The sequence below is a fragment of the Cydia strobilella genome, chromosome Z (assembly GCF_947568885.1).
Source record: "Cydia strobilella chromosome Z, ilCydStro3.1, whole genome shotgun sequence".
In the NCBI taxonomy this organism is placed as follows: domain Eukaryota; kingdom Metazoa; phylum Arthropoda; class Insecta; order Lepidoptera; family Tortricidae; genus Cydia; species Cydia strobilella.
The window spans coordinates 1,159,433-1,180,383 of NC_086068.1; the positions used below are offsets into that span (position 1 = coordinate 1,159,433).

Below are 20,951 nucleotides of genomic sequence, written 5' to 3' on the forward strand. Positions count from 1 at the left end.
AACTATCCTGGAGGGGCGGATAGGAAGCAAGCGGGGTAGAGGAAAAACCAGACGCAGCTTTTTAGTTAGTGAAAGAAAAAGTAGGGGTTGTGTCGTATCAAAAAGTCAAAGAGCTGGCGCGGGATAGGGAAAGCTGGAGATACTCCACCGACAAGAGAATAACTCTTAAGTTAATGATGATGAGCTTAATCATCCTGATATTGTTTCAGAGGTGCTCTCTAGCGACGAGGACGACATAGACGACATGAACAACGAGTACCTGGAGAACTTGTCGCGTATGGCGGTCAAGAATGCCGCGCAGCAGGGCGTCAACATGACCGCCAACTTCGAGGACTACGACAGCGATTCTGTGAGTTGAATTCACTCACAATAATATTCCTTCATTAGGGCACAGAATAAGTAATAGTATTATCATACAGAACGGCCACGCACCGCCCCGCCCCGTCTCGAATTACCTCGCCCCGCGACAGAAATCTGGCGGACTTCTGGCGTACTCTCAGTACTATTTTTAAGCAACTTACTCACGCTATGACGCATGACGCGTGTACAGACGTGCCGTTCACACATAGAAACGCAAGTGATTTTTGATGTATAGCGTGTCCGCCATGTGGTTAGGGTTCATCCATTAAAATATTACGTCACACGAATATCGAGGTTTTTTGACCCCTCCCCCCCCCTCCTTGTCACACTTGGTCACATTAGGCTAACCTCGTGTGACGTCACATTTTTTTCAATGAAATCGGCAAATCGAATTAAGTATTATCAATATTTTTTACAAAAGAAATATTAGTAATGTTATAACCTAAAACAGATTAAGACAGAAAATTAAACGATTAAATAGTACATTGTGCAACATGGGGCGTAAGTTAAATATTGCAAGTTAAGTCGTAAGTTAAAGTTTGCAATATTATTACGCCCCGAGTTACACACAATGTTTTTCATCACACTTGAGATACAAAAATGAAGTATAGAGACAAAAAACTGTTAATTATAATACTAGAAACTTCATAACTCCCTAGGGAAAACGCTAAGCCTGCGTGCAATTCCACATTTACTGAGCGAGTGTGATGAAAAACTATTAACGTTCCAAAGACTTGTTATTTAACTGTACAGCGAATAAAATAAGATAAAGATAAGATAAAATTTATTTCATTGAAAAATATCCAAAAAATACAAACAATCGTAAGCGTAAATAGTTACTTAAATACTATAAATGTACAATCATGGTTTAGAAAAGTAAACATAAAAACTCTCTAACATATTTTACATCAATACCTTAAAGTAACTTAATACTTGTATCTTAGGTATTTCGTGTTAGCAATGAAGTACAAGTTAGGTGCTTATTGAGCAAACAGAATAAAGATTATATTAGTACAAGAACGTAGGTAAATAACATTGAATTAAAACATTTCAACTTTGACAGTAGTTTTTACCAACCGCCTCAGTTAAATAAGATCTATATATGTATAATCGTGCCCCCAGTTCGTGGTATTCTGGATAGTCAAACTTAATAATAACTGTTTGGTCACGTGACAGGACGACGAGGACGACTACGAGCCAGACGAGACAGCCATCGAGTGTTACACGACGCCCCTAGACGACAGGGATTGTCCCGTCGATGAATACGTCAAGTTCAAGGCGGCTCTCTCAGGTGAGCGACTTAATACTTGTACATTTACCCTAGCGTAAAACCAGCCCTGTGGAGCTCCGCGCGAACTCGGATTGATACCTACGCGACGCGCACCGCACACGGTGCAAAAGCGGGTTGATTGCCACGCGCGCTCACAGACGAAAAATTATGGCCACATGTGTAATAAATACAGTGTGTTTTTTTTTTTGTGAAAATAAAATTATGGACATAAAATTAAATTTCCGTTTGCAGGCATATCAACGACGGAGCCGGAGTTATACCACGCGCTCACCCAAGTGTTAGATGAAGAGCAACAGAAGCAGCTGAGCGCCGTGCTCGTGCTCGCCGACCAGAGGAAGGCGCAGCAGGACAGCAAGCGCATCGAGCAGAGCGGAGGTCAGTACGCAAACATACGGAACCCGACACCACAGAATAAGTAATAGTATTATCATACAGAACGGCCACGCCCCGCCCCGCCCCGCCCCGACTCGAATGCCCTCGCCCCGCGACACCAGATTGACGGCCGTTTGCCGACCGCTCAGTACTGGTTTTAAGCAACTTACACAATGACGCATGACGCGTGTACACACATAGAAACGCAAGTGATTTTTGATGTATATCGTGTCCGCCCTGTGCCGACACTGAGCGTGTCCCGACATGCACTTGGCCGGTTTTAATTTTATTTTTGATCATTAGGTGATTAATAGATTCATGCGACTTGTAGATTAAGAGCGTTTCATGTTTCCAATATGGGGTATTACTGCCATATTCTGCCGCCAGAGTGCACCACTAGCAACTATCATAAACCATAGTCATATACTGTGCATTAAACTGTTTTTAACAAGTTTTCACAGATAATAAAATATGACATTGACGTATCAAGGCGGTTTGTTTACAGAGAGCCTACCAGGAACCTCGAACATCTAAATTTCATTATCTTCCTCTTTATCCTTCGAATATGCAAGAGTGATAAGGTTAGATAACGCAAGTTCGACTTCTTGTTTCGCGTTAGACCCTCAGATTGTAGTTTTGGCGTCCCCAACGCAAAGTTTCGCGTAATATTCCCTATTAAAAACAGTTGGAGGAGTTGCCGTTATCGGACACGGCGATGAGGACTCCTTGTATAGAAATCTAAGGAAGACTATATATATAGTCCTCCTTATCCTCCTTCTTATATACTATATATATAGTCCTCCCAAATGTAAGGAGGACTGTATATATATTCCTCCTTATATATATACAAATCTAACGAGGACTCCTCCTTATCCTCCTCCTTGTATATAAATTGTAAGGAGGACTGTATATATAGTCCTCCTTATATATACAAATCTAAGGAGGACTCCTCCTTATCCTCCTCCTTGTATATAAATGTAAGGAGGACTGTATATATAGTCCTCCTTATATATACAAATCTAAGGAGGACTCCTCCTTATCCTCCTCCTTGTATATAAATCTATGGCGGAATATATATATCGAGATATTGTATCCAGACTGACATGTAAATTAGCTTTACCAATAAAATGACTATGATTATATAGTCCTCCCTAGATTTTTCCACGACATCATCTGATCCTGACGTGACAATATGTGGTATTTTCTATAAAAAGGGACCTTATTGTCGATGACGCTTGCGCCATTATTAACGATGCTCCGATATAAATACAATGCCGCGCGACGCTATGCGGCGTAAGCGCCATCGACAATACGGTCCCATTTTCATAGAAAATGTCCCATATGACAAATGTCCGTATTTTTTTTTTAAGTTTATAATATAAAATAATTGTTTTATACTTTCAGGCTACTCGTTCACAGTTCCCGCTCAAGTCCCAACGAAGTTCAAGTTCGGATCGTAATCACATAACAGTGCTATAAACACGAACACAGACAATTATGTACGTACATTAAATTATGTTTATTTATTATAAGATAACAATCACAGAAATAAATATACCATAGAAGACGCAAATGCATCTACTTCGTGTCCGAACCCCGACCAACAGTCGTGGTTGACCGTCGCTCTTTACAGTCCACGCGCGTCAGTTGTTGCAGCCGGACGTCCGTGAAAACTTAACAAAATGCTTCGTTGCATCATAATTAACTGCAACAGCCCAATTGCGAGCACCCAAATGCAAGAACATATTTCCTAGTAATTTTAAAATTATATTATGCGTAAATTTTGTATGAAAAAGTCGGCACGCTTGGTTTAAATACAAATCGTGGTATTTGCGTCATCTAGCGTATATTTATGGTAACAATGGCGTTATCTGTGGTAACAATCATGTCACGTATGGAGCTGTGGAGCGAAGCGTTTAAAACGCATGTTATGTAGTATTAGCATTTAAAATGGAATGTTTCGATAGATAACATAATGTATTTTTATATTTCTGTTATCAAATGACTTGCGCTTGTATAAAGGAATATATTAGTTTGCTTGGTCAATCATAGTTATACAGTTTTTAAATTGGGTATTTTACTATGAAATGTCAGAAATATGAACGCACTTAAACTATCGTGAAACATATTTCGAAATATTTATCAGTACGGTTTTTACTCACTATTATTTTTAGTCGCTTTTAGCGACATGTTTCGGATTCTTTGGGAATCCATCCTCAGGCACGAGTGTCCGCGGCGGTTGTACGTCGTGCACACTGCGTCGTGTGTGTGTGCACGACGTGCAACCGCCGCGGACACGAGCGCATGAGGATGGATTCCCAAAGAATCCGAAACATGTCGCCAAAAGCGACTAAAAATAATAGTGAGTAAAAACCGTACTGATAAATAGTCAGAAATATGACTTAATTTCATCCTTTGTTAATAATTATTGTTTTATCGTTATCATATAATCTTAAAAAGGCTTAATTTTCATAATTAAAGTTTACACATATGCTAGTAATGTACTACAGAAAAAAATATATAAATATTTTAATTAAAATGTTAAAACCTGTAAAGTCAACCTTCTTTACCGATAAGTTAATTTCTTTTACAGTACATATGGTGCTACTTTCTCGCACTAGTGCGTAAAAGAGCCCTTTTCGTGCATATTTCGAAAGTTTAAAGTCGAAATAGTTATTTACGATACAAGTGCGGAAAAGAGGAAATTCGAAAGGAGTGGCGATAAATTAAAACACGACCACAGGGAGTGTTTTAAATCGACACGAGTTGCGAATTACCTATTCGCACGTGTATTGTACAACGTTTTACAGTACATATGGCCCTTTAAACTTTCGACATATGCACGAAAAGTGCTCTTTTACGCACTAGTGCGAGAAAGTAGCACCATATGTACTGTAAATAACTATTCCGCTACAAACATGGTAAAATACCTTATTTCTTAAGCTGACTCAAAATAATAATTAAATATAGCCAAGGCTATTTATATTTCCATTGTGCAGGCACCGCGCATGTCTGTAAAATGCACTGCATTTACGTATTGGGTCAAAATTATTTTCGTTGTCTTGTTTCCGAGTCCCACGCTTCTGTTTTTGTCTTTTATCAAACAAATAAAAAAAAGTTGAAGAGTTATTACATGTATTTCTAGCTGTAGAAACTATGTGACGTTATCAACCAAAAGTTACCACATTGTCGCTAGTCGCCAAGGTTGATTTCTAAATGAAGCTATATGGAAATAGCGCCTTACTGACAATTAAGCGAGAATAAGTACCCTAATTTTGGTTGAAAATGGCACATATTTCACTCTGAGGACAAAAAAACGACGAAAATAATTTTGGCACTATTGACAGAACATCACCTGGCCTAGAAATTTGCGGCTAATGCATAGGTATAAGTATTTGGCGGTTGATATATGTTTAAAGATATAACCTGTTCAACTTATGAGCAAATATTCATTTATTGTATGAATGGACCAACATTTCATTTGTTATTATGTCCCGTCAGCTGTTTCACTGTGTTTAATATGACAAGTGTATGACCCAATATGGCAAGAGATTATAACTGTCATAAAAAAATTTATGTTTGGTTATTTTAAATACAAAAAAAGTGTTTTAAGAGCCAGGCGACCGGAACCATGGCAACGAGTTACAAGAAAAAGTTAATTTGTGACTTTTTCAACCAAAAGGTACCATTGTCGCTTGTCGATAAGGTTGATTTCAAATTGAAGCTATATGGAAATTTGCGCCTTACTGACAACCGACAATACCGACTCTTTTGATTGAGAATAGCACATATATTCAGGTCTACGGTCCCTTGAAGCTGTGAATCAAACTTCTAACGTAAAAAAAAGTTACGGCCGTTTATGGCGGAAAAAAACGTATATAGACATCCAAGGGAATCAAAATTGATAGGGTACTTCCCGTTGACCTAGAACTATGTGGCATGTAATTTGACTTAATATGCCTAACCGGTCAATTCGAACGCGATAATTACTAGATACGAGAACAGTACGAGATCTAATAGATACTTTATAGTTTAGTTCTCAACTAGTTATCTTTTGCAATTCGATTCGTGAAACCAATTGTCATTTCACGCTACAATTATTGCGACGTTTTGGGATATCAATTAGATATCCATTAGATGTCTAATTAATATCTTAAGCAAATCTTAAAGAGATCGTTCCAGACGCCATTCGGAATCGCGGAAATGTCAAATTTGACTCTTAAATATCACGTTATCGTTTCTGTTTCATATCTAGTTGATATCTAGATCATTGTTCGAATTGGCCCGTAAGTTAAATGGTAGAATGATCATTGCTTTAGAGATAGACAGTGTATTTCATATCGTCTCTTTAGGTCAGTACTTGAGTGACCAGATGTAAGGGCAAACGTTGTAATTAGCTCCATGCATGAATTTATTTTTATTTTTGGATTCATAATTTATATCGTTGGAACACCGGAAATGATAAAAATACTTTTGTAAACCTTAACATTATTTTATTAAAAAATATTTAAAATGTTGAAAATTTTTGAGCGGTTGAAACGCTCATAATTTTTGGCGCGAATTCGACAGAGCGTGATGACGTCACACGTTGGGCGGCCCAACTGACGTTTGCTACTAATGACACTAATCTGTCGAACGCGTGACGTCACGTGGCGTTTCGAGCGTTTCGCTCACTAGCTTTTCGCGGGCAAATTTTTGTACTTTTTATTTATAATTTTAAGTAATTAAATGGTAATTTAAAAACGAAAATGCATTTGTAACATGATATAACGGTAACAAACATCCGAATAAAACATATTTCGTTCAAATATAAACTTCATGCATGAGGCTAATTGTCTATTTTCCTTGTAACACAAGTAATCGTTAATATTTCTCATTGATTTATCGCTGGACGCGATATTACGTTTCGTCGCTGCTTACTCAACCTCATATCGGCAACAATCCTTTGATGGAAATGTCGCTTTTATTTCATTCGGAATACGGGTGTTTTTGTCATCAAATGAGTGTTGCAGATACGAGGTTGAGTAAGTATAGCGGCGGTTTGTTACGAAAGTGTATGTGAAAGTTTCCAAATAGTTGGGAATTAAGCTCTATAAAAATTCAGGAGAGGAATAACGTGTCATTTTGGTAATGGATAATATCGATTCCTATACAATAATATGACAAGTTTCACGAAATGATTCCAAGTGGAAATTTTTCGAACTTTCCAATAGCATGTCATAGTAATAGTGATGTTTGTAGTTTTTACAGTTGCCATCAGATATATCGGAGCGGCAACAGTCCTCAAAAATATCTAAACACGCCTGGAAAATAAAGGCGTGTTCAGATATTTGTGAGCACTGTACAATTGTACAGTCGCCATTAGATAAAACGCAGCGGGCAAGGTGCTCACACATTATCTTTTTTTTTATTTTAAGTATGGTACATTTTAAACTTATACTGGGTTCGCCAAACTTGCGTTTAACGGCGAAATGATGCACTCATTTTCAATACTAGTACCTTAATCTAAATTTAATAATTAACTTACATTACTAATGTTAATACACTTTTATATTACATTAACACAGTGTAAGTTGTATATATACAATATTTACCTGTCTTATCTATTTAGTCATCTGAACCCGCTTGTTAGGGGGCGTGTTCAGATGTATTTGAGCACCTAAGCCGCTCTGATATATCTGATTGCGAGTGTATTGTCGACAAACTTATGCACAAAGCTAGACGGAATTATCTCCTCTACTATATCTCTTAGTGCCGATTGTTAATTCTGTCGGTTTTTTTTGGTCAACGAGACGAAAATGACATAAATCGGCCCGTTAACCGTTATTTTTTTTTATTTAAATACCTTGTTTTGATTTTTCGATATTCTCATATAAGTCTGCTTTTTTTAAGTGTCCCCACTTTGAGTCTTGACTCTTGACAGTGTAAAAATCTGAATCTGAATACAAACGAAATAGTTTTCTGTAAGTGTACTATTCGCGAATAACATGGAGACTGAGCTAACATTGTAAGAACTTGAACAAAACAAAGTGAGCCAGTGTCATTGTAAACCTTATATTTTCATAGAAATTTGACAATAATGATGACATTATCACACTTTGTTATTGCAAAGACTTCACATGCAGTAGTTATAAATAATAATAAATATTATAGGACATTCTTACACAGTTTGACAGAGTCCCCCGGTAAGCCCAAGGAGGCTTGTGTTATGGGTACTTAAATACATAGAAAACACCCATGACTCAGGAACAAATATCTGTGCTCATCACACAAATAAATGCCCTTACCGGGATTCGAAGCCAGGACCATCGGCTTCACAGGCAGGGTCACTACGCATTAGGCCAGACCGGTCGTCAGTTATATATTTAAACGCGTATGAGATTAACAAATATGCATAGAATTGTCTCTGTTAGTCCAATTCTTCTTCCTCGCGTTATCCCGGCATTTTACCACGGCTCCTGGGAGCCTGGGGTCCGCTTGACAACTAATCCTAAGAATCGACGTAGGCACTAGTTTTTACGAATGCGACTGCCATCTGACCTTTCAACCCAGAGGGGGAACTAGGCCTTGTTAGGATCAGTCCGGTTTCCTCACGATGTTTTCCTTCACCGAAAAGCGACTGGTAAATATCAAATGATATTTCGTAAATAAGTTCCGAAAAACTCATTGGTACTTATGTACGAAGTATCATTATCGTCTCTGTTAGTCCAATAAACGAAGAAATCTAATAACAAGTTTTTTTTGCCGAGTTTTAAATGCATTCCTATATGTTATTTTTTTAACCTTAAACTTAGTTAAGAGTCAGACTTTCTACGGTGGCAATGTTTCCTAATAATATAAAATTAACCGGCCATACAAATGATGGTGCTTTAAACTAATTATTTAATAATAAGAATAATTTTGCCATCCGTCAATGGGAGGGTATACTGAAATTATTATAATTAAGTAAGAGAAGAAGAACGTTTAGAAAGGAATCTTCGTTAGTTGGATTATACAGGGTGGCTAAAAAATAAGTGCATACACGTTGCCAGGGAGGTTTTGGGATTATACTGAGCAACTTTTACTATGGGACCAACCACGAAATCGCTAAAAAAAATTTGGCTGTTTCATACATTTTGGCTGGTCCATTTTCTATGGGAGGGTAATTTTTTTTTTCGCGATTTCGTGGTCGGTCCCATAGTAAAAGTTGCTCAGTATAATCCCAAAACCTCCCTGGCAACGGGAATGCACTTATTTTTTAGTCATTCTGTATGCAGTAGTCAACATTAATATTTTTTATATACAAATCAATGTTACTGTGCTTACTGTGCACACATTTGAGGCTAGACATCACATGTATTGAAAAAGACTATACTAAAATCATTTATGTACACTGGAACAATAAAAACGGGTGAATCTTCAAAGAGACCCGTTTCCTTTGTGGTGTACATTGCAGTCGCCATCAGATCTTAGCCCCATGTGGTCAAATATTTCTGAGCATGACTAAATTTCAGTAAATTCTGCACACTGCAAATACCAATTATATCATAACTGCTGTAATTTCATCAATATCCGTGAAAATACGATGGAAAATAATTATGCACTAGAAATGTAGTTGGGTTTGGTTGTGGTCATAGTTGTGTGGTAATAATAGAGAGAGGGCAATAGAGAGTACTCTCTCCAGGCGGGTGTTATGCCTGGGGACCGAAGTCCACTGAGAGTTAGTCAGAAGGAGTATATATAGTAAGTGACATTTGAAACTTCGTAAGCGCGATGTAGGTTTCTAGTTAATTGCGTTCTAGCTCCCTAACGCCATCTGTTAGATGACGTCGACAGTGGCAGCTAGTGGGGACGCCACTGTTGAATAAATATCTGCCATATCGTTAAGGGTACTTTCAGTTAACAATTTAGGTAAAAGTATCGTTATTTATGGAATGGAGAGTCAAATATCAAAATGGAAATTGTATAACAAATCCATTTAAACTCAAATTTCAATTGCTTATCGTAAAAAAAATTAAAAAAATCGTATTTTTAACGTAAAATGCTCTTGTGCAGACACGTATCGTTTTCTGCACACCTTTTAGAACAACAATGACCCTCTTTCAGAGCATGAGAAATGAAAACAAATTATTATATTATACGCTGCGCTCAAAAACCGGCATCGCTGACGTAGGCGAGAAAACCGCTAGGCTCAAATGGGACTGGGCCGGTCACGTCCACCGCATGCATCCGGAGAGGTGGGCTAGCTTAGCAACCAAGTGGATGCCGGTAGAGGGGCGTGGACGGGGCAGGCCCAAACGGAGATGGCGGGATGACCTGGACAGCTTCCTGAACAACTGGCCGGAGGAAACAACAAATCGGGAGTCGTGGAAATCAAGGGGAGAGGCCTTTGCCCAGCAGTGGGACACTTAGTAGGCTTACAAAAAAAAAAAATGCTATTAGTCCTATTAACGACAACTTTAGGCCAGTAGGTATAATTATAGTTAACGCTATCTCTACTGAGCTCGTTCACTTACCTGTACTAACAATGGCATTCTGTTAAACAAAAGCCATTATTTCTTTTGTGTGTTTTGTGTTTTCTTTACATAAAAGAAATAATGGCTTTTGTTTAACAGAATGCCATTGTTAGTTCAGGTAAGTGAACGAGCTCAGTAGAGATAGCGTTAACTACAATTGACTCACTCATTAATCATCATAATTTTTTGTCGTTTTTTATAAAGCTAGGGTGCTGGATTTTGGTATGTTTATAATTCTGAAATAATAGTGTTAAGGAAAATATACAAAAAGCCTGAATTTAATAGGGAATATTACGCGAAACTTAATCAATCTGAGGGTCTATCATGAAACACATTTCAGACAACTAAAATTGGCAAAGAAATCCAAAATAAAAGCAATCAACTACAGCATACTGACAAAGGAAGACATTGTTTCTCGACGGCAAACCCGACTTGAAAGAACTCGTTGACAGTGTCAGGGAGCTACAGAATTCTCCGAGGGAGACTTATGCCCTGTATCAGACGGCTATGGAACTGGATGAGGTAGTTTTGAGGGATACAGAAAAGAAAGTGGAACGGGTTACGAAACATTTGTCGGAACAAAGTCATAATAAGTACCCTTTTGGTTGAAAACGGCACAAATTATTATATTATATGCAAGTCCTATTAACGACAGCTTTAGGCCAGTAGGTATAATTATAGTTAACGCTATCTCTACTGAGCTCGTTCACTTACCTGTACTAACAATGGCATTCTGTTAAACAAAAGCCATTATTTCTTTTGTGTGAGCGCGTGGCCTTTGTGCCTGAGGCTCACACACAATGGCCACGCGCTGTCAAATTATATGACATATGGCAATGACAAGGTATATTCTCCTCAAATGTATACGTTTGACATTCTATGCGATCAGAAATTTTCGGCTGCATGTATGCAAAGAAATTATTGAATAACATCTTTCTGATATATTTATGACATTACAGCAGTTATGATATAATTGGTATTTGCAGTGTGCAGAATTTAGTGAAATTTAGTCCTGCTTAGAAATATTTGACCACCTTGGCCGCTAAGATATATCTGATGGCGACTGTACAATGAGTTAAGTACATTATTGTTTTTATACGTATATTTAAGTGTAAGTGTTTATATGAATTTTGTATTTTTGTTTTGAAGTGTCACATCTATAAGTTTGCCCGCATTGCTTTAGAGGTGATAACGGAGCGGCAGCTGACGTTCACGAGGGTTCATCATACATAGCCGTTAACCGCTATACGAGTTTTCGCCCGGGAGTCGATGACTGACGAAATTTGCGCCTGGCTCGCGGTCCAAGCGTCTTTCATATTGATTGTCAGTGTGACAACGTACGAAATGATACTAAAATTAAATTATTCTACTGTATATCGACGTGGACGGCGAATGGAACGATTGTCAACTATTATTGCAGTTGGGCGGAGATTATTTGTTTTTTGTTTTCCTTTTTAGTTCTTGTTTTTCGGTTGACATTCGTAATAGGCTATTTGACTCATTTGTGAAAATGGTTTTAATTGATTGTTTATGACTTAATAATTACACTACATTGATATTTCCGTGAAATTTACTGTATTAAATATAAAAAAACAATGTTAAAGTTTATTTATTTTGAACGCGCCTTAAACGCTGTTTTTGCAAAGGGGCTAATCACGTGACACGTGTGACGTCACACGCGAGTAGACTCAGTCAATGACCTTAGTAAATCTTATGGTTTATGTGCATTGAATTGATTATTTCACTGTAAAATGGTATATAAATGGTGTATAGTGCCGCAATGTTCAAGTACGACTATAAAAAATCCAGACAAATTGTTTGTTTCCGTTCCAACGAATCCCAAAAAAAGAAAAATGTGGTTAAAACTAGCGCGAAGAGACCCAAAGAGCATTTTAGCGCATACAAATGTTTTTATGTGTGAAGACCACTTCGATGTAAGTAATATTTGACTGTAAATAAATATGGTAGTTAAAGCAGCGGATTTTGTTGTATTTAACGAAACAAGATCTAGGTATTTAATGTTACTACATAACCTCATAACATAGCTCTTTCAGCATTAGTAGGTAGTTAGTAGCATACTTTTTCTTTCAAACTAAAGTGCAGTATGGAGATACTATTTTCGTCATCGTATTCTATATATATATCGTCGTCGTATTCGTAAATAAACAATTTCTACGTATACTCACACAGCTGTCTTTACATTTCTAAGTTCCGCAACATAGTAATCCGGATTATCTTTAAAGAAAAGTGCAACCATTAATGCGTCTATGTCTGGTAGGTGCCGCTATCAGCTTTCACATATTTCGGCTCCATTTTGAGATTCTTATGAATATTGTGCTACTAGATATACTGATAGATCGGAATATATCAGAAAACTGTGGAACAATAACTAAAATTAACTAAATACAAATAAAACAGTTAAAACACTTAAGGCAATCAAGAATGTTTACCCGCGTGTGACGTCATCCGAGCGTTGACCAATCACAGAGCGTTCACGTCCCTGATGAAATTTCAAAAAATATTAAATTTTCTTTCGTTTATTTTCCAAAAACTAAACATAATTTACATTCAAATATAGTGAAATATACTTTATCAGTTTATTATCTTTCAGGATGACAGCAATTCGTTATATATTTTTAATGTTGTCAAATGGGTATTTGACAACATTAAAAATATAATAGGGTTATTATCCGCATTCATCTCGTGAATACAATTGAAATAGAGAAGGCGTGAACGGCAAATAGAACGATTGTCAACTATTATTGCGGTTGGGCGGAGATTTTTTGTTTTTCTTTTTATTTCTTTTATTTTTTGTTTTTAGTTTTCGGTTGACATTCGTAACGTAATTAATCGCATTCATCTCGTGAATTCAAGTAAAATATAGAAGGCATACTACTGTCTGGGCGTTTATGCCGAGTGTTACTGTGTACAATGTATTGCACATTGGGCGGCATGCGGCTAGAGATGTGGATATAGCGTTTTTAAAGGCAGAGTCGACTTTTGCAGATGACGGACAAATTTTTATTATTTACAAATTATCGGTTGACACTCGCCCGAACGCACTCGCTAGCTATCTTATGGATATTTCTGTCCTAAATTTCGTACACTGGTGGTAAATTGAATTCACTTGTGACCATTTAGATGAGATGGCTCACTTTCTTATTATATGTGGCATTTTCAGCCAAAAGGGTACTTATTGTCGCTTGTCAGTAAGGCGCTATTTCCATATAGCTTCAATTAGAAATTTACCTTATCGACACCCGGCAATGTGGTACCTTTTGGTTGAAAACGTCACATATGTCAAAGGGTATTTAAGAACTGTAAAAGTAGTAACGAAACTGAATCTAACAATACTCGAATCGCCAGAAACTGATATTGGCATGACGCATGACAGTTATTTCACTCTAACCTTTACTCGTAAGAGTGACTAATTAAATAATAAGGGTTCCTTTTGTAAAGGGAACTTGAAGAGGCACATTTTTACTGTGATTTTGATTTTTACTTGTACCAAACTAGGACTGTCAAAAACTAAAACGAATTTGAAAATAAATACCACGACTGTAGTGGTGTTATAAGGTTTGAGGCATTCAAGAATAGAGTTGTTTCCTATAGATTGATTAAATTGTTTTGCACAGCGGACACGAAATTTAAGGCGGTTCCCTGAGCCAGAAGGCGAAAAATCTTATATAATCATGTTTTACTAAGAGGCGTTGATATTCGTAGACGTGGAAAAAATATATGTAGTTCTTGGCTATATTATCTTTAATATCATAGCTTCCGATACACGAATTATGACACTTCGCTCGATACAATTAATTCCCAAAGTAACCTCTAACTCGGACTTTTAATCCTACTTTACTCGGTTATTTATTATGTGATACTATAAACAAAAAAAGAAGAAAAAACAATCTTAACTTAAATACTAATTTCATAGCTTTCGAATTTCGATATTGTAGGGTAACGTTTTTAAAATAAATAAAAATCGACAAAATTTGATCAAAACGAACACTTGGCGCGCATGCACTTTCTCGTTCTTTCTTGCGAAATGTGACAGAGACAGCGGCAAACCGATGGAATGGCCTTAAGAAATTACGTCAAAGAAACAAGGACAAACTTTTTTTTTTGCGTTTTCAAACTATCTTTAGATAGCATTTTCAGACTATCTTTATAGTAAAAATCGTTATGTTTCATAAATAATAATTACTGATTGCACACTACCCTATTATTGACGTGTCTCGTGCTCGATTATTCATTGTATATCACCACTATAGATGTGTGCGTTTATATATTTCTGTTTGTGATCATACCTTTGATTTTTGAGCTTTTGCTATTGGCTATGTGCAATTAGACATGACTTTAGGTACTTTGAGCCCACGAAAGTCATTTACTTTTAATATCCCCCGCGCGGCCCCGCCGCGAATAGGCAATAGCGAAAAACGTAAAAGATGCATTAGAAACGAAAGCACCATACTAATAAGGATGTCGACTATTTTCTAGAACTCTTTTCATTTTATAGATAGACACGTAATTATTGCAAAAAATGTTTTTTCATTTTTATTCATTTTTAATAAAAAATCAACGTTAATTGATTTAGTGTTTAAATTTCGCGCTAAAACGCTCCAAGCTGTCACGTGATCTGGATGACGTAACGATGTGATAAACAAACTGCTGTCAGTGCCAGAGGACCACCATGTTTGACAACTTGTCAGTGTGTCTCTCACGCCGTGACGCTGACGTTACGCGCCCCGATTTGCGTTTGCAGTTACGTGATGCTGGGCATAATTTTTAAATAATTTATTACGCATATTTTACACTTACAAAATATGATTTTCAGCATTTTAATATTCCCTGCAATGGTAAAAACATAAAATTTTATATATTCGCGATTCATGTCAACAATACAGACCTGAAATTTTTATGTTTACGCATAGACAGCTGAAGTGTTGGAAAGGGAAGCCATCACGTATATGAACATCCCATGAGTGCGAAAGAGTCAGACTACAAATGAGAAAACGTGACCATTTTTGAGTGACAGGGCGGCCCAAGTCGACCCGGAGCGTATTGCCGTATTTTTTAATGTAAAAAATAATAAAGAAATCAGGAAGAAAACGTAGAATAAACTAATGTAGTGAATATGGTGTCATGTAGTATGCCGTATTGCAGTATCACAGGGCCAAATAACCCGCGCAAATACTCATTTCACTGGTAATTATGATATTCCGAGCGAAGTTTTCTTAACGATATTTTGTCAAATTAACAGCATAAAAAGTGTACAAAGCCGGTTTATATAATATTTTATTATATTAGTCAATAATTTAGAATATTTTGTGTAAAAACATAAACTGTTACTTTACGCTAGGGCTTGCCAAAATGATCATATGACTGTATCGATAACTTTATTAACTAATATTAATAGCTATATAACCGATTTCAAATAATAACGCTTGTTATACCTTTTTGAAGGTGCACATATTTAGCGGTAAATTTAACATAAATCAGCTGATATCCCTGCCCCTTCCTTTGCAGATATCCCAAGGACTTACGTCGGAAATGGTTGCGTGCCATTAACAGGGAAACTTGGACTCCACATAAATATTATGTTGTTTGTGGCAAACATTTCGATTCAAATTTTTTTTTTTTTTTTATAAACTGATCGGCGATTGGCCCTAGTCACACCTGATGAAAAGTGAAGAAATGCAATGTTTCAGAGGAATAGTAAAAAAAATCTCAAGATCGGTTCGATCCCAACTTAATAGTTTTCTACCTGATTTGTTTATATCTTTCAATTTAAAAATTACTGTGATACTCTCCTGGCCATCCGCGGCCATAGTCAAACTCAAAAATGGTCAGATAAAAATAAAAATAATTGATAAAAGAAACAAAGGGAACAACGCATTTGAAAAAGTAGTCGAATAAGCAATCAAACACCGATAAATTATTAATATGTTGTAACATGACATCACTATTTTTGATCTCACATAGACAATTTACGCACACACTTGCATTTCATTTTTGGTCGCACTTTTAAAGATTGACAGTTGTTCTTTGTCATCCAGTTCTGTGTTCAACATCCCTATTGTTTTCGTAATTTAGTTCAGATGTCTTCCAAAGTCGTCTGGGTTATAAGTTATAACTACGCTTCAAAACACGTAACGCTGGTACGTTTAATAGGACTAACGTCTAAAAACTATATTTGTGACGTTTTCAACCATAAGGTACCACATTGTCGCTTGTCGATAAGGTTGATTTCAAACTGAAACTATATGGAAATAGCGCCTTATTGACCACCGACAATAAGTACCCTTTTGGTTGAGAATGGCACATTTGTTTAACAAAAAGGTGCACTATATCAATAATGCGTTAATTTTTTAAATTTTAGATAAATATGTGATGCAGCTCAAATAGTCGTTGAACGCCGGACGCCATTTTGCTACTTCGAGCTGGCATTTTGTAATAATTCAAGATGGCGGCATTTGATGCGATAGCAGTAAAGATTTGCCTAATATTTTGAACGCAGCTATATAAATTATTGTAATGGTTGTATTATTTAATGAAACTGCTATTTAAATTGGGTCGGTACCATCTCTGTACACTATAAAGGATTTGCCACACTGGATGCGTTCTGCAGGCAGCGGTCAGGTCAAACTTCAACTTCAAAGGTTGCTGTTAATGTCGTTCATACATAATGCGGGTTTGACCTGACCGCTGACCGCAGAACGCATCCAGTGTGGCAAATCCTTAAACGAGTGCGCCTATTAATATAAGGCGGTCGAAACGACACTGCCACAGCTTAAAAGGCCAGCGTTGTTGGCAAGGCAGGTTAGCTATAAGGTGCAAGGATTCGTGATAAGACTTGTGAAATGCGGGCGAAGCTCTATTTTTGTGATAACGATTACTAATTGCCCATGTCAATTTTTTAAAACTACCCAATGAGGGCTAACGCGTATGAATTCGCCGCTAGGGGCGCTAGTGTAGATGGTGATCTTTTCCATAGTTCGAAATGTCAAATGTCACTTGTCACTTCAATGACTGACAGCTGTTCTGTTTTTTGGACCACCATCAACAGAGGCGCCAACTGGTGAGCAAAAAAAACGATAGCCCTCATTGACATATTTTTGTAAGTCACCACTGCTAGGGTTGTTTACTCTATCGACTTGTTTTTGACATGCGTATTACATCGGTAAACGCGCGAGTTTGTAACATTTATGTTTTGTCATGAACTTTTTGTATTTTGAGTGTTGTCAGTGTATAGTTCACTTTCTAAAGTATACATGAATTATGAATTAATAAGCAAGTATTAATATAGGCGTCACAGCTATGAGATATAATTTATTTAAGCTCTTTTGAGCTAAAAAGCCGTTAAAAATGTTTATAAAACACATGAAACAAAATGTAAAAATGGCAAAGGAAACTGAACTATGCACATGACCAAGTTGAGTCCTAAGCTAAGGGCGTAGACATAGAGCCCCGTGTCGTTTGCGGCGCGCGGACGCTGCAACATTGTAAATAAATATCACGCGTAACGAACTATACAAATGTAAGAGATGTAAGGATGTTTCACTTCATGTAAATAAATGTGATTCATAAGAATTTGTGTTTATTTTGCATTTTACTTGATCCTGGGATTTTCATTTATTTACAGTCTGGCAAAAAAGAGTAGTAATTAAAAAGTGGCAACACTCCCTCCCTCCCTTTCAAATGAATCTAAGAAAAACGGGACGACACTACAGTGTTGCCACTTTTTAATTTCTACTCTTTTGCCAGAATGTAGCTGGCGCGGTGTTAACTTGCGTTAACAGCGCCATTTATGGCACTCCCTGTATTCTCTATCGAACCCTTGATGGCTTACCTACTTTACGCACCCACCAGGGTACGTAGTTCACGAGAAAGTCCATAGGTGGCGCTATAATCAATAGACTAGTTTAGGATAGATATAAGAAACTTTCCCAATATACGCCATAAGAGGTACACTGGTTTCATCTCAGACTCCTGAAGATTCCTTCGACCTTCGCCCACGTGCCATCAAGCAGGTTAACCCTTATCTTGGCAGTGTAACACCCGTGATTACTGATTACGATTACAATACGGGTTTCACTCGTTCACTCGAAAAAGCCCTTTAATAAAGATTTAAAAAAAAAACGGGTTTCGCCGTGGTCGAGGCGCTGGAGACCTCGTTTAAACTCTGATTTATAATTAAATATTACAAAAATCTAACCTCACTTTTTCTCTTTTCCGTATGTTTTAAGAAACTAAACAAAGCTAAAAGGATACATCAATATTTATTTTAAATGCTAGAGTATGCAAAAGGGAAATTTGAGTTTACTTCTTTACATATTTTCCATTATTACGAAAGAAAAAGGATCTGAGTGAGGTGAGTTTATTGGGAATTTAGTTAGAAATCGGAGTATACTTACTCATATACTCACCGATGTGGGCCACCGCCATAGAGAGTAATACGCTCCAAGGTCAAATTACTTTCCCCACTAGTGGATAAAATGCGTTTTACCCGCTTATTTGAAAGGATAAAAGACGGCTTTCCGAGCTAGTGAGGGTAAATAGTAGATTGTGTCACAAGGAAGCAAAATAACATATTTACGGTGAGGGCGTACAATTCTGAACGAAGCGAAGGATTCTATAATTGAATCCTGAGCGTAGCGAGGTATTCTAAAATAGAATTGAGCGTAGTGAGGGATTCAAGTGTTAACGCCCAAGGTGGAAATAATTTTTCCCCTCAATAGCTCGGAAAGCCGTCTTTTATCCTTTAAAACAAGCGGGGAAAAACGCATTTTATCCACTAGTGGGGAAAGTAATTTGACCTTGGATGGAGCGTGTTTAAGTAGCTTGACAGATAACAAAACGTAAAACGCTCATAATAATGGTTCGTTCGATATTAATTATTATTAAATAAATGGTTTGAGAATTTAATAAAAAATACCAGATTTAGCTGTATTTAATGATTTTAAGTCATAAAACCTTAAAACTCCATAATAAACGTTTGTTTTTTAATAAGTATATTAAATATAATTCTGAACGCACAAGTTAAGTCGATGCAATTTCAAAACGCAACATTGACATTTCATACGTCAGAAATGTCAACATTGTCAACAAAAATTTTACTTAAAAACTTCTCACGTAAAAGTACAGAATTTCCAGAGTTTTTTGTTATAATATCGTAAAAAAATGAGTTATTCCAGTTGATGAAGATGATCTAACGCCTGTGGATGTTGCACTTTCCTCGCTATAGTGAGGGGAAAAGTTTTGTGTTACACACGGGTGCAAATGTATTTTACTTCTCGTGTGTTAAAACACTCGCTACGCTTAGGATTCTATTTTAGAACCACTCGCTTCGCTCGTGGTTCAACTATAGAATCCTTTCGTTTGCTCGTGTTTCAATTCCACACTCGCGGGTAAAATACAACTTTGCACCCTTGTATAACAAATAACTATTGCTACCATGTGACACATACTGTTTTTCACATCACATAAGGAAATTATTATGTTCCCAAATATTATTTGATCTAAAAAATAGTATGCAAAAAGAAAAAAAAACATGTCCTAGAACAGAAAAGTGCCACTTTGATCCCTCCTAGCAGGGAAGAAAAGTGCCAGTTTGATCCCTCCTAGCGGGGAAGAGCCCTTTTTCGAATAGGTGATGTGAAAAAATATTTATTAATAAAATAAGTCCTAAAAACAAATAGTTGTAAGGAAAGACAATTGCAAAATTAACAAAAATCTTTATTTAGAGTAAAACAACTAGTAACTAAATATCAAAATAAGAAAACAAGTCAAAAAGAGCGGTTAGAAAGGAATCTTCGTTAGTTGGATTATAAAGGGTGGCTAAAAAATAAGTGCATTCCCGTTGCCAGGGAGGTTTTGGGATTATACTGAGCAACTTTTACTATGGGACCAAACACGAAATCGCGAAAAAAAAATTGGCTGGTCCATTTTCTATGGGAGGGTAATTTTTTTTTTCGCGATTTCGTGGTTGGTCCCATAAAAAAAGTTGCTCAGTATAATCCCAAAACCTCCCTGGCAACGGATGCGCTTATTTTTTATCCACCGCGTATAATAGAGACATTTCTTTTTGTTTATCTATCCGCAATAGTATAAGTGTTCTATAAGTGCCATTCTCAACCAAAAGGGTACTTATTGTCGGTTGTCAATAAGGCGCTATTTTCATATAGTTTCAATTTGAAATCAACGACAAGCGACAATGTGGTACCTTTTGGTTGAAAACGTCACATATAATAGAGACATACCTATTTTTGTTTAGCTAGCTAGAGAATGCTATATACTTTTGATGCATAGTCTGATAGGTACGCATCTTTTGGTGCTGACTGTAACTTATGTCTTTATATGGGACATTTTCTATGAAAAGGGACCTTATTGTCGATGGCGCTTACGCCGCACGGCATTGTATTTATATCGGAGCA

At 36.9% G+C, this 20,951-nt stretch overlaps 1 protein-coding gene across 3 annotated transcripts in view; it reads left to right on the top strand.

The window, feature by feature from the left end:
- LOC134754542 (importin-7) overlaps window positions 1-18,108 on the top strand; it is a 63,679-nt gene extending 45,571 nt beyond the window's left edge. For 2 of the 3 annotated variants that reach the window (XM_063690843.1, XM_063690845.1), the window contains 5 exons: window positions 210-349; window positions 1,537-1,651; window positions 1,883-2,026; window positions 3,428-3,522; window positions 16,898-18,108. In XM_063690843.1, the coding sequence (XP_063546913.1) occupies window positions 210-349; window positions 1,537-1,651; window positions 1,883-2,026; window positions 3,428-3,483 (455 nt within the window). In that variant the 3' untranslated portion in view covers window positions 3,484-3,522; window positions 16,898-18,108. Of the gene's footprint in view, window positions 1-209; window positions 350-1,536; window positions 1,652-1,882; window positions 2,027-3,427; window positions 3,523-16,044; window positions 16,154-16,897 lie in introns of those variants that run through there. The other variant, XM_063690844.1, reaches the window with a different exon arrangement.
- Window positions 18,109-20,951: the final 2,843 nt, after the last annotated feature.